The sequence below is a fragment of the Humulus lupulus genome, chromosome 3, assembly GCF_963169125.1.
Source record: "Humulus lupulus chromosome 3, drHumLupu1.1, whole genome shotgun sequence".
Taxonomy (NCBI): domain Eukaryota; kingdom Viridiplantae; phylum Streptophyta; class Magnoliopsida; order Rosales; family Cannabaceae; genus Humulus; species Humulus lupulus.
In genome coordinates, this window is record NC_084795.1 from 8,444,746 (window position 1) to 8,457,888 (window position 13,143).

The window sequence follows — 13,143 nt, forward strand, 5'->3', positions numbered from 1 at the left end:
AGGTGCTTAACTGTACAGCAGAATCCACATTTGTCAAAGGTGCTAATAACCTTTTCTTGTAATCTGAAACAGTTCCCTCCTGTTTGATGGTCAGAAATTGATCGTGGAGGGAGCCTTCTTGGGTGTCTCGGAAATGGCGAAGTAACATTCGTTTCAGTTGTTCCCAGCTTAGAATTTCCCTCCTATTATTTTCGTATTGGTACAATAGAAGGGCATCCCCATAAAAGGATATGAAGGCTGCTTCAATTTTTTCTTCTTCATCATACCCCTGGCACAAAAAGAAACGTTCTGCTTGCATTACCCAGCCATCTGGGTTTTCACCGTCAAAGTTAGGCATCTTCAATTTTTTAAGTCGTATTTCATGCCGAAATTTTATCTCCTGTTGCCCGCGATCATAAGAAGTCCCCTCCGTGTGTTGTGTCCCTCAAATGCCAGCCGTGGGTGAAGTACCCGCTGACCCGCGTCAGAACCCTGGGTTCATGCCGCCTTGCTGGAATTCCATTGGAATGGCTTCCTCCTTCGATTTCCCTTTCTTCTGGCTGCCGGATCCCCCATTTTCGTTTTCCCCAGTGGTGTGATGATGAGTTCTTGAGCCTTCTTGGATGTCCAAAAGAGCCTTGAGTTGTTGCTGCATACTTTCTTGGAAATTCTTTTGAGATTGTTGAATCTCCCTTGCCATCTCCTCCATGGAATTCTTAAATTCAGAGAGCTCTATCTTCAAAATTGCCATGTCCTTCTCGGATACAGTAGTGGAGGCGCTCCTCTCCACAGCCTTCTTGGGTCCCATGTCCGCAGCTTGCCGCACCAATTTGATAGACTTTTCTTAGTAGAGAACAATCTATTAGTAGTTAAACCCAGAATGAATGAATAAACCTCTGAAATCTTTATTGAATGATGAACAATTACACAGAACTTGCTAGCGTTCGAGAGGCTAGACTCTCCAAGGTACAACCAGTTCGAGAGGGCTGTTCTCTCCTTAGTTCCTCACAGAAAACTTTCTAATCTCCCCTACCAAGAAACAAACCCCCTCTATATATACAAGTTAAGTAATAATGCCACCTAGGACAAAAATAAAATATAAACTAAACTAAACAGCCACTAAACCCAGAAAAACAACAAAATGAAAATACATCAAATTAAATACATAACCATACTAACTAAGTGTATTGTGGTCTCCTCTTGTATACAAACTGGACTGGGGGTTTATCATAAACCAGTAAAGAATAAATAATATTGTACTGAGATTAAGTGTTCGAATACAGTGGTGAAGGTAATTCGAGAGACCTTCGGCTCTCCCAAAACCAATCCCTTAGGATCCCAATCCCCAAATATTCGAATCCCTAATCCTTTCCTAGAAAGATCTATTTATCGACTTCTAGCTACAACATAACATTAGTTAATATGCTAAAAAGTAACCTTCTAAAGTTGTCGTATTTCTTCTAGCGTAGGTTATATGTATTGGGGGCCTAATTAGAATCATTTCCAATTTTGGTTAAATTTACTTACTCTGTTTCGACTTTTTTTATTCTTTTGATAAATGTCACAGGTTGTACCGAGCATTGCTCTGGCTGAAACTTATACACGACTGCTGCTTCTTGCACCTCATTCCTTAATTCGCTCTCATTTCAGCGTAATTTTATTGCTTTTAGACTACTGCTGCTTTTTGTATTTATCTGAACTTCTCATTTTCTTGCCTACACCTGTTTTCATTTTTTAATATATTTTGTTCCAGTGACAAGATAGCATTATTCATACACATACATAGTTTATGTGTTTTGAAGTATTTTTTTCCTAATCCTTAAGGTCTACTCAATCTAATTTTCATAATTGTTTGGAGTCTCAACTAGCACTAAAACTGCTTATAGCTTTTCTTTTTCCTTCTTCAGTTTTTAGATATTGTTGTGTGCAATCATTAGCTTTTTTTTTTCCCCTTATGTACTTTCTTCCCAAGTAAATTTCATGGTTTATCCGTTTAAGTATTTCTTTTTTCATTTCTTAATATTGTTAATTATTAAACTCATGAAAATACCACTTCAGAATTTAGCGCAAAGGAACCCATCAATACTGAGCAAGCCTGGGGTTACTCTTTTGTTGCTTGAAATTATGAACTACCGTTTGCTTCCACTTTACAGGTAATCATTTAATTGATCTAGATAGAGAAATAACACATAACTGAAGTAATGTGTACATGGTGACTACTTTTTATCCATTATAAATTATCTGGATTGTCTTTTGACTACATGACCTGTTACTTGCTTAATGTACTATTTTTTTGTATATATATATTTAGAGTTTGTACTTAAATATTAATTTTCTATTTTATTTGGTATGTGGACATGGTAAATCAAGTTGCAAAATGGTCTTCTGTGTAGGTACCAAGGCAAATGTAAAGCCTTAATGTACGATGTTACAAAAATAATTTCTGCACTCAAAGGGAAACGTGGAGACCATCGTGCATTTAGGTTGGCTGAAAACTTGTGCATGAACCTTATTCTGTCATTGAGGGACTTTTTCTGGGTGAAAAGGGAAGGGAAGGTGCTCTCTTTGAACTTGAACTCTCTGTTTCTGTTATTTGTTTTTTCCCAATTAGATACACTGACAATAGCGTTTCATTACCTTTTGGCAGGGTCCAACTGAATTTACAGAAACATTGAACCGAATAACTGTCATTACTTATGCTATTATGATTAAAACACGTGGAATTGCTGATGCTGATCACGTGCTTTATCTTCAAACCATGGTAGAACAAATAATGGGAGCTACTAGTCAGCATACATGGTCTGAGAAAACACTGCGCCATTTCCCATCTGTCCTTCGTGATGCTGTGATTGGTCGCTTGGATAAGAGGAGCCTTGCAATTCAAGAATGGCAACAGGTTCTTTCCCTTCCTTAAAACTCTTACCCACTTAAAAATTGTTCCCTTGTTGCTTGAAAAAGATGGTGCTTTTGTTTTCAAATCTATTTTAAGCTGTAATTTCCTTTTCCTCTAGCTACAATTATTTTTTATTTATAAAAACTTAAAACTTGGTCATAGTGCCAGAGAGTGTTGATACATTGTTGTATTTTGAAAAGAAATTGGTAGAAGACTTTTTAGTGAACTCAAGAGTACAACAAAGACCCAAGGAACTTAATCCAATTAATTTTTATCCGGGTGTTATTTTAAAAAAAAATTCTAAACTAACTAGATAGTTAGGATAAAATCCTCACAGTATCTAATCTTTATTTAAATTTAAAAATAACCAAATTTTGTTTTCCACACTCCTTTCAAGCTAGTGCAAAGATGTCTATCATTTTCATTTTGTGCTCTCCTGTGATTGTAATTATTAAATTATACGCACTTGAAAATTTTCCCAAGTCAGTTGATCCATTCCTTTACTGCATATTTAAGTTGGGCTACCTTGGGTATGTCATAACAACAGTATGTCATTTTCTTTTACAGGCAGAAACCACTGTGCTTAATCAATGCACTCAACTTCTTTCTCCATCGGCTGAGCCTAATTATTTAATGACCTATATCAGTCGTAGTTATCCTCAGCATCGACACTACCTATGTGCTGGTGCATGGATTCTGATGCAAGGGCGTCCAGAAAATATTAACAGTGGTAATTTGGTATGTTACTTAAACTGAATTTAATTTATGAATGTTAGTTGTCACCTTGACACATTCCTTGGCCACATATTGTATCAATATTTGATCTTTATTTTTTTAGGATTTTTTTTCTCCTCTTTCTTAAGTTTTGTATATATGTAGTTTTAATTTTGAAAAAGACTGTTTTAACTTTTCATAATTTGGAGGTCAGGCACGTGTATTGAGAGAGTTTTCCCCTGAAGAGGTGACAACAAACATTTACACAATGGTAGATGTGCTACTTCACCACATTCAGTTGGAACTTCAGCATGGACACTCCTTACAGGTTCAAAAGTTGCGCCCTTTAGAAATTTCATTGAAATTTTTAATATGTGCCACATTTTATCAGACTTTTCATTGAGTTTTTGTTGTAAATTATGTATATAATTTATATTTCAAAAGGAATTATACATGTATGAAAGAAGTGGGTTGTTTTATTGACTTAGTTTCATTTATTAGTAAATGCTTTTCCTAATTTTTTGCAACTATTCCCAACTTGTCACTAAATGTTGTTCCTATTTTTATGCAACTATTCCTTTTTATTCTCCAGATTAACGTTAAGAATAACATTAATGCTCTGTTTTCATATATATATATATAAATAGTAGCTGATATATATATATATATAGTGAAATACTTTCATATACATATACGAAATATACAACTTTTATTTGGCTGGGTTATTTATTTTTATTTTGCTGTTTCTACTCCTGAATTTCTTTATTTTGGAATTCAGAAGGCTTGTTGTATCTTGGGGGATTACTTTGTAAATCCTTAAGGACAGTGTCTTATTTGCACGCCTCAGGTGTTATCATTTTATTATTATAATTTTTCTAACAGTTTTTTTTTTCTTTTGTAGGATCTTTTACTGAAAACTTGTGCAAACCTGGCATTTTTTGTTTGGATTCATGAATTACTTCCTTTGGATATTTTGCTTTTGGCACTTATTGACCGTGATGATGATCCTCACGCTTTGCGTATTGTGGTAAGTTTGAATCTTTAACTATGTTACTAAGAATTATCAGTTAATATAGCCTTCATATCACTTTAAAGCTTTTGTAGCAGCATTCAATATGATCTGAGGATTTGAATTTTATGATTTATAAAATTTGTCATGTTGTCCAGAACTGTTCAATGTTGCGCGTACTCCATTTTTCCTCTTCTTCTATGTTACTTGCTTGTTAAATTCTAGTATTTTTAAAAGAATTCAAATTTGCTTATGAGAAATGATACAGACTACTTGGACGAATAAAGGCATTTAAACTTAATATTATTATCAATACTATTTCAGATGAATTATATAAATCAGTAAAACCTAGAAGGCCTTTGTACAACAAAAGATAGAATCTAATAGAAATTGGGGTTTTCAGGCTCATCAAAATGAATTTAGGTTGTATTGTCAAATACAATCCTTTGAGGTAAGTTATCATATAAACCCTCATGTTTCCAAAAATATCAGGAATTCCTAGAAATTTGTATTCGACTTTGGAGATTGGTTTTACCCATAGAGGGCTATAAAGAATGGAATCGTAGATTTGTGTTGGATAATGTGCAACCTTTAATTCTCATGGCCATTAATGTTTTGGTGACACGGAATTTTTGTCATTAGGGTAAAATGTAAGGGATATAAGTGCAACAAATAGATCTCTTTCAAAGTACCACAACAAATAAAAATAATTTAGGTGATTTTGCTTTGTTATTTTTCGACATGTCAACACTTAATAGCAGAATAGACTCAAGACTAATGGCCTCATCTTTCCGGTAATGTACAGCCTTTCTATTCCCATGGAAAAAATAAGGTCTTTAGGTGTAACAATTGATAGAGATGAGAATGTAAGGGATTTTTGTCACGAGCATCCCAGATAAGAAGAAATCATTCCCTAACCCTACAGATCAATACAATATTCAGGAGCAACCCAGTCCAAATTAAATGTCAATTTAATACTTTCCTATGCAGGAAGTTAGTAATTGTTGCTTTCGGTTTATGGTTGAGTGTTTTTTTAAGGACTATTTTCAGTTTCAGATGGCTTTTTCCTTGAAAATCAGTCTAGAAACAATCTTAATTTGATTTTTTCAAATAGAAGATCTTTTATGTTTCAGAATTAAATTACAACTAAGGTGGCATATGCGTGTCTGATGAGGCATTCACGGTGAAATAAATTTGTTTTGCAGATTGCTCTGCTTGATAGGCAAGAACTTCAACAAAGAGTGAAATTATACTGTATGAATCGCGGACCTTCTGAGCATTGGCTTTATTCGGGAATGTTCAAGAGAAATGATTTGCAGAAGGCCTTGGGGACTCATCTTTCTTGGAAGGACAGGTAATGGATCTTAAAAAATTATGAAGAAAATATGTGGAGAAAGTAACAAAACCTTCATTAATCATTGAAAAACAGGAGTACATGTAGAAAAACCTAGTCTATGAGAAAGTGTATAGAGTTCAATCAGGAAACTAAAAATAAATTAAAATTAGCATGTAAAAGACAATTAGCACTCACAAGAAAAGTCAAAACACACGTAAATTCAATGCTTGATTGGGTTAGATAATTTGACAATGACATTACAAATTCAGAAGTATAAAACATGTTCCAAAAAATTGAATAGGTTGCATGTGTTGTGAAGTGCTCAAAACTTTTTCAAAAACACCCACCAATTCCTTCATAAAAATTAAAAACAATATTTTATCAATTATCTCTCAATTTTATTTAGAAACAACTAATCAATCAAAGTTTAAAATCAAATAATTTTAGTTTTTGAACAACCTCTACAAATCATAATCTTTTAAACTAACATTTCAAAATGGAGATCAATCATCCCTGCTTGTTGGAAATGTAGTACATTGTATGTATGTTTGGCGAGATGAAGTCTGTGTCATGTGCATCCAGTTCTCGAGATAGAGATATAATTATTTAGATATGTGATACAAAAAAATTACATAATATTAATAGCCGTTTGCAGGTTTTTTTTCCTATGATCCCAATATTTATGTTTCATTATACTTTTTGCATGAATTTCAACCTCATATACCTTCCAAACGAGATCTTTACTTTTTTAATTGTTTAATTTATTACAATGGAAAGTGTGATACCTAGGTTATACTATGAACTTTACTCTAAAGGGAGGAAATCTTATGACCATAGTACCTGCTTTATGCTTCCATCAAATTTAAAGTGACATTGGTTCCAACCCTTGTGTGACTTATGCATGATGGTTAAGATTCATATGCACAGTTTTGCTTTGCAGTTGTCAAATATCATTTTTCTTCATTTCAGCTCGTCTTTATTAGAATATAATGATAGACCTATTAGATTCCATTTTGAGTCCTATCGTATAAAATTGTCTTATGTCTGCTGCATCTAATCAGTTGCTAACACCCACAGGTATCCCACATTCTTCGATGATATTGCTGCACGTTTACTTCCAGTCATTCCGTTAATAGTTTACAGACTTATTGAAAATGATGCCATTGACTCAGCGGATCGAATTCTGGCCATGTATACACCATTTCTTGCTTATCACCCCCTAAGATTTTCATTTGTTCGTGACATTCTTGCATATTTCTATGGCCATCTGCCTGGAAAGCTCATAGTTCGAATCTTGAATGTACTTGATCTCAACAAGGTGAAGACCAATGTTTCTGTTCATCTTTTTCATAATATGGAATTTACTTTTTTTTTTCTTTTAATTCCTCTATTGACTTAATTTTGTTTCAGATCCCATTTACAGAGTCATTCCCACAACATATCAGCTCAGCAAATCCTGTCATGTGCCCACCTCTGGAATATTTTGCCACTCTTTTGCTGGGACTAGTAAATAATGTTATACCCCCATTACATAGCAACTCAAAATCAGGATCATTGGGTGACACTTCTAGTAATTTGTTGCGCAAGAACCAGGCAACATCACAGTCTGGGCAATCAAATGCTTCTGATAGCCAAAAAGCTTTTTATCAAATCCAAGATCCTGGCACATATACTCAGCTGGTCCTTGAAACTGCAGTGATTGAGATACTCTCACTCCCAGTATCTGCATCCCAAATTGTATCATCACTGGTACAAGTTGTTGTTAATATTCAAGCAACACTAATTCAATCTAATGGACTGCATGGAGCACCAAATATTGTTGGACAAGGCTCAGTCTTACCAACCTCACCTTCCGGGGGAAGCACAGATTCATTGGGTGCAAGCAGATCAACTCCTTCAGTTTCAGGAATAAATACCTCTAACATGGTTTCCAGAAGTGGTTATAGTAGCCAGCAATTGTCTTGCTTAATGATTCAAGCCTGTGGTCTGTTATTGGCCCAGCTTCCTCCTGATTTTCACATACAACTTTATATAGAAACATCAAGAATTATAAAAGAAACTTGGTGGCTTTCTGATGGGAAGAGATCACTTGGAGAACTAGACTCTGCCGTTGGCTACGCCTTATTAGATCCAACATGGGCTGCTCAGGATAATACCTCAACAGCAATTGGTATGATGTTGAACTATCATGAAATTACTTCTTGTTTAGTGATGTCTAAAATTTTAATTTTGCAAAGCAAGCTGAGCTTTCTATGATTTTGCATCTTAAAATCTCCCATTCAAAAGGTTATACATTTTGCTCCTTTGTCAATATATTTACAAGGTACTGTACATTTTCGTTGTAAATACCCTACTGACCTTTACTGAAAATGACCCACAACTAACATATTACCCTAGGACAGACCTATAAGTGCATTTTGAGCTCATAGAAATAGTGGTCAACGTGATTAAAGTTAGCTGGGTTTTTTCTTTTCTTGAGTGTGCGACTAGGCCTCTGAATATTCTTTATTCTTGGTGGATTTTCCTTTTTTAGGGTGGCTGCAAGTTCTACTTGAAGCCTTGTTTTCTTTCACCTTTCCTTAATTGTTCTTTCATTTAGTTTATTGGTTTAATTAGATGTTTTGCCCAAAAAAAAAAAACTTATGTTTGAGAAAATCTGTGACTGCATTTGGGTTATGAGAAACTACTTGTTCAGTCTCACCCAAAGACGGTTCTTAACGAGTATTTTACTCAATCTTTGGCTACGTTATGTATCTCTGAATACTGATTGTAACTATATGGTTTCTGTGGTTTCAGGTAACATAGTTGCTTTGCTTCATTCGGTTTTCAGTAACCTTCCACAGGAATGGCTGGAAGGGACGCACATCATCATCAAACATCTCAAGCCAGTGACATCCGTTGCAATGTTGAGAATAGTGTTCCGCATAATGGGTCCATTGCTCCCGAGACTTGCCAATGCTCACACGCTTTTCAGTAAGGTACAAGATTAAATGATTTGGTCTTCATTAAACACATGTTCTGAGTAGAATATATTTGATTAAATACTGAAAGCTGCCTTTATAATGCATAATTTTCTTAATCATAAGAAGAAGAAAAATATTGTTTCTGTTTCTATAATGTCTTAAACCTCTATTCCTTTTTTCTTGCACCTGACACTGCCTTGGGTTTGTTATAACAACCAAGGCAAGCCTGCAATGTCAAAGGCTATGGCTTTAAATGTATTATCATTGACATATATGGTATTTTGAACTAATTCTTGGTGTGTTTCTATGCAATTTCTGAAATCATAAAGACTTCTTTGTTGATATTTTCTATTTTGCTTTCTGCCTGTAAAAATAAGGCAAGACCGTTTAAATGTATTTGACAGATACCTAAGTATAGAAAAAGCCGCCAGAACATGTTTTTCTATTTCGATATGTGGCTTCTGAAATTGCTTTTGTGACTTTAAATCATCTTTAGTATTCACAGAGGGATTGTCGGTTGCTTTCTTTTTTTCTCTGATACTAGTGATCTGGATCGTGATTGTCTCTAGAGAGCATTGTACATTTACAGTCAAGCCATATGCCATAAACACTACAATCAACTGTTTCACCTTCTTAATTCACTTATTTTCCCTGAAATGTTTCGGTGAATTTTTTCAGACCCTCTCATTGCTGCTGAGTACCATGGTGGATGTCTTTGGGAACAATGCACAACCGTCAAGCCCGGCCGAAGCATCAGAAATAACAGATCTAATTGACTTCCTGTCAGTTCTCTGCCCTTTATATTTTGCATAAGCTTGTCATATTTCTGCCTTAAGATACTTACATCTACTTTACTTGTGTATTTTTTGCAGCCATCATGTTGTCCATTATGAAGGGCAGGGAGGGCCTGTGCAGTCTAGTAGCAAGCCTCGACCCGAAGTTTTGGCCATTTTTGGAAGAGTATTGGACACTCTACATCCCGATGTACGGCATCTTCTTTCTCACTTAAGACCTGATGTAAACTGTTCAATTTATGCTGCTACCCATCCTAAGCTGGCCCAGAATCCATCACAAAGCTCTCTCACCTAACATAAGATCGCATTATACTTTGAACCAGTAGCAATGTCAAATATGAGGTAAGTTTGTTTCACTAGAGCTCTTCATGCCATATAATTCTCTTTGCCCAAGATTAATTTTCATCATCGCAAAGCCTTGGAAACATGACTAGGAAAGGGGTATAATGCTCATCCTTGCATGATTTTATTTTCTCCGACTTTGTTAAAGAAAAAAGGCCAAGATCGATTTTTGAAGTTGATTTGAGCTAGATGACTAAATGAATCAATCAAGTGATTATACCAAAGAGAACAATTTGCAAGCAAATTCACTTCCAGAAACAATAACATCAAGTATTCCCTCTATTGGACGTAGATTTAGATTTACCGGAAAAGTATTTGCTGCACTTGTTTACACTTTTATGATCTTATCTTTATATCTGTGTTTAGAAATTTTTAGTTATTTCTCCCCAGGAGGGCCGTTATGTAGTCATTCATATGTGGTTTAGAATACATAACTTTCATTTTTAAAGTTGATAGATTATGTAGTAACATTATATTTTAAGTTATTAATTGCTAATAGTTGGATGTGTGGCCCTTTAAGTCATGGCTGGAAAGTGAGATCGGCCTAGATAGAATTGGAATAAGAAATAAAAAAAAATATAAAAGAATGAATGAGTTGATTATTGCCAACAACAAATTAAGAAAAAAGGAAAGTACACCTGCTATGGTTTTTTCTTACATAAATATGTGATTTTGAATTTTTTTCCCAAATATTTGGTTTTCCTAATTTTAATTTAATTATATGAGATTAACTTTCTCATATTTTTGTATAGTTTTCAAATAATGTCATTTGTTGATTCTAAGACTTTTTTAATAACAAAAGTTTTTTTTTTGACAAACAAAAATCACAAGTTTAATTGTTTAAATTTTGTATTATTTTTAGGGTAGTTTTGTCATTTTACCCTAAAGTAGTTATATATACCTTTTTCTTATCAATGTGTCGAGAGTGTAAAAATATGATTTTTTTTTAAAATAAATAAATAATCTATGGTTTTTTTTTTTTTTAAGAATTTTCACTTTTATAAGTTTATTTTTTCAATTTTTTTTATAAAAGTTGGTTTATGTCATAGTTTTACTTTTAATCAAGTTTTATTAATTTGGAAGATTATATTTGTAATTTGATTATTATTTTTTTAGCTTATTTATTTTTTTATATTATTTTTATATAACTAATTTTATATTAAATTTTTCTTTGGATGTTTTGCAATTTTTTAAATATGAATTGTGTTTATTGTTTTTTTAATTTATTACGATTGTACGATTTTTTGTTCAAATCCTGAGTAAATTAATCAGTTATTTGATAATTATGTAAAATAAATCATAGAGCTAGGTTAAATAATTTGTACTAGGAGTTATTAGTTATCTTGAGAGGAATAACCTTCTGCCATAAGAGGGGTAACTAGTTAATCTTAAGAGGGGTGACGAGTTACTCATTAAATATGAAAATAAACATTAAATTTGAATGAAAAAGAGGAAGAATATTTTATTAAAAAATGAAGAAGAAGTAACTATGATTTTAGTAACATAGGTAACCAGTTACCTAAAAAATTCAGAAATACACACATCAGAACATGAAGGTAACCAGTTACCTTTATAAATATACACACAAAGAACGGGAAGATAATCAGTTACTCCTAGAAATATACACACAAAGAATGGGTTTATGTGGCTGGGTTTGGAGTCAAGTTTTAGCTGATGAGTTTTTGCTATGTTAATTACCATAGTACTTTTCTTTTTGGTGATGTGTTTTTGTTTAATTTTGAGTTTCTATATGCGATTAGTTTTCCTTTAAATTGAGTTTATATTAATTAAAATTTTACATACAAATTAATGAGGGAAAGTTCAATTCCCATATTTTTGCGAAGTAATGGCTAAAATGTCATATTTATGAAAAGTTCCCTTTCTTCTTTGCAATATATTGTGACTTATGGGCTTCTTTTATTGCTATAACACATCTCGTTTGTTCTCTTCAACTATTATAATATATATACCAACAGAGATGTAATCTGTTACATATGTACACATGAATATAAATAAAAGCTAATGTTATATATATATGTGTGTGTGTGTGTGTGGTTAGCATTTGGTACAAAATATTTATAATAATACTAAACTTGATCCATGTGAAAAAACTCACGAACATCATAGCCTGTTACATTATCATTTCATTATTACTCTTTTTCATGGAAACGATATATGAGGCAGCAGTGCTGATTTTGGGCTTTTTTTTATTGCGGCCCATTACTCTGTATCGAAAGCCCTGATATGATATAATAACAACTGGTACCTAAAGTGACAGCAACCTGGCTTGCTTTAATTGTGGGGAAGAACAGTGAGAAGTTCAGCTCATCAAATCTTTATTCAAAAGAACGAATGGTTGAAGAAGCAGCGCAATTGGAAATTTGTAACCAGGCCCAATTTAAACTTGAAAAGCCAACAAAAACTGCAACATAAAAAACCGGAGCATTTTTCGAAACATTGTATTTTATAGCATATTTTTATACATAACATTTTAATAAAATGCGACCCTCCTTTCTTTGTTCCTTTCTTTGTCTCTTTCTCGGACAACACAACATGTTAGACCCACCTCCAGGTCCTCCACTTTCATCCAAGCAGCTCCTTCTCTAGGTCTAGGTCTAGGTCTAGGTCTTGGTTAATTCTCTCACAATCTCACTCACCGGTTAGAGAAACAAAGAAAAGAAAAAAACAAGGCTAATCGAGTTCAGTGGATCAGCCCACCCACCCAACCTGCCTAATTGGATCAACCCCAAAAAAATACTTGACAGGTTTGGACAGGTTGAAAATCCACCCAAGGCACCACTTTAGGACATCTTTGATGGTATATGTCACACAATCACAGCAGACAGTGGTGTTAACATCTCCACAGTATAGGATTCGCTGGAGGCACTGGAACGATCCGGTGAAGTTTGTGTCAATTGTCCCTTCTTTTTTTTTAGAATATGAGATTTTTTTTTATTTCCTTATTTTTTTGGGAGAAGTATAATTTTTCATATTTGTATATAAAAAAAAAAAAAGTGAAAATTACATTTTATATGGGTTTTTTAATAAAGTTTTAAAAAATATGGCTTTTTTTTTTATTAGTATTATTTTATGGCTTTTTAAAATTTGTATTC

General features: G+C 33.6%; 1 protein-coding gene across 6 annotated transcripts in view; it reads left to right on the plus strand.

The window, feature by feature from the left end:
- Window positions 1-13,143, plus strand: part of LOC133821997 (mediator of RNA polymerase II transcription subunit 23) — a 38,775-nt gene that overhangs the window by 10,767 nt on the left and 14,865 nt on the right. For 3 of the 6 annotated variants that reach the window (XM_062254191.1, XM_062254186.1, XM_062254188.1), the window contains exons 9-21: window positions 1,547-1,630; window positions 2,038-2,132; window positions 2,373-2,535; window positions 2,627-2,875; window positions 3,440-3,610; window positions 3,801-3,914; window positions 4,488-4,613; window positions 5,801-5,949; window positions 7,009-7,249; window positions 7,342-8,101; window positions 8,728-8,909; window positions 9,573-9,676; window positions 9,767-10,030. In XM_062254191.1, the coding sequence (XP_062110175.1) occupies window positions 1,547-1,630; window positions 2,038-2,132; window positions 2,373-2,535; window positions 2,627-2,875; window positions 3,440-3,610; window positions 3,801-3,914; window positions 4,488-4,613; window positions 5,801-5,949; window positions 7,009-7,249; window positions 7,342-8,101; window positions 8,728-8,909; window positions 9,573-9,676; window positions 9,767-9,983 (2,655 nt within the window). In that variant the 3' untranslated portion in view covers window positions 9,984-10,030. Of the gene's footprint in view, window positions 1-1,546; window positions 1,631-2,037; window positions 2,133-2,372; window positions 2,536-2,626; window positions 2,876-3,439; window positions 3,611-3,800; window positions 3,915-4,487; window positions 4,614-5,800; window positions 5,950-7,008; window positions 7,250-7,341; window positions 8,102-8,727; window positions 8,910-9,572; window positions 9,677-9,766; window positions 10,031-12,267; window positions 12,553-13,143 lie in introns of those variants that run through there. The other 3 variants (XM_062254187.1, XM_062254190.1, XM_062254189.1) reach the window with 3 other exon arrangements.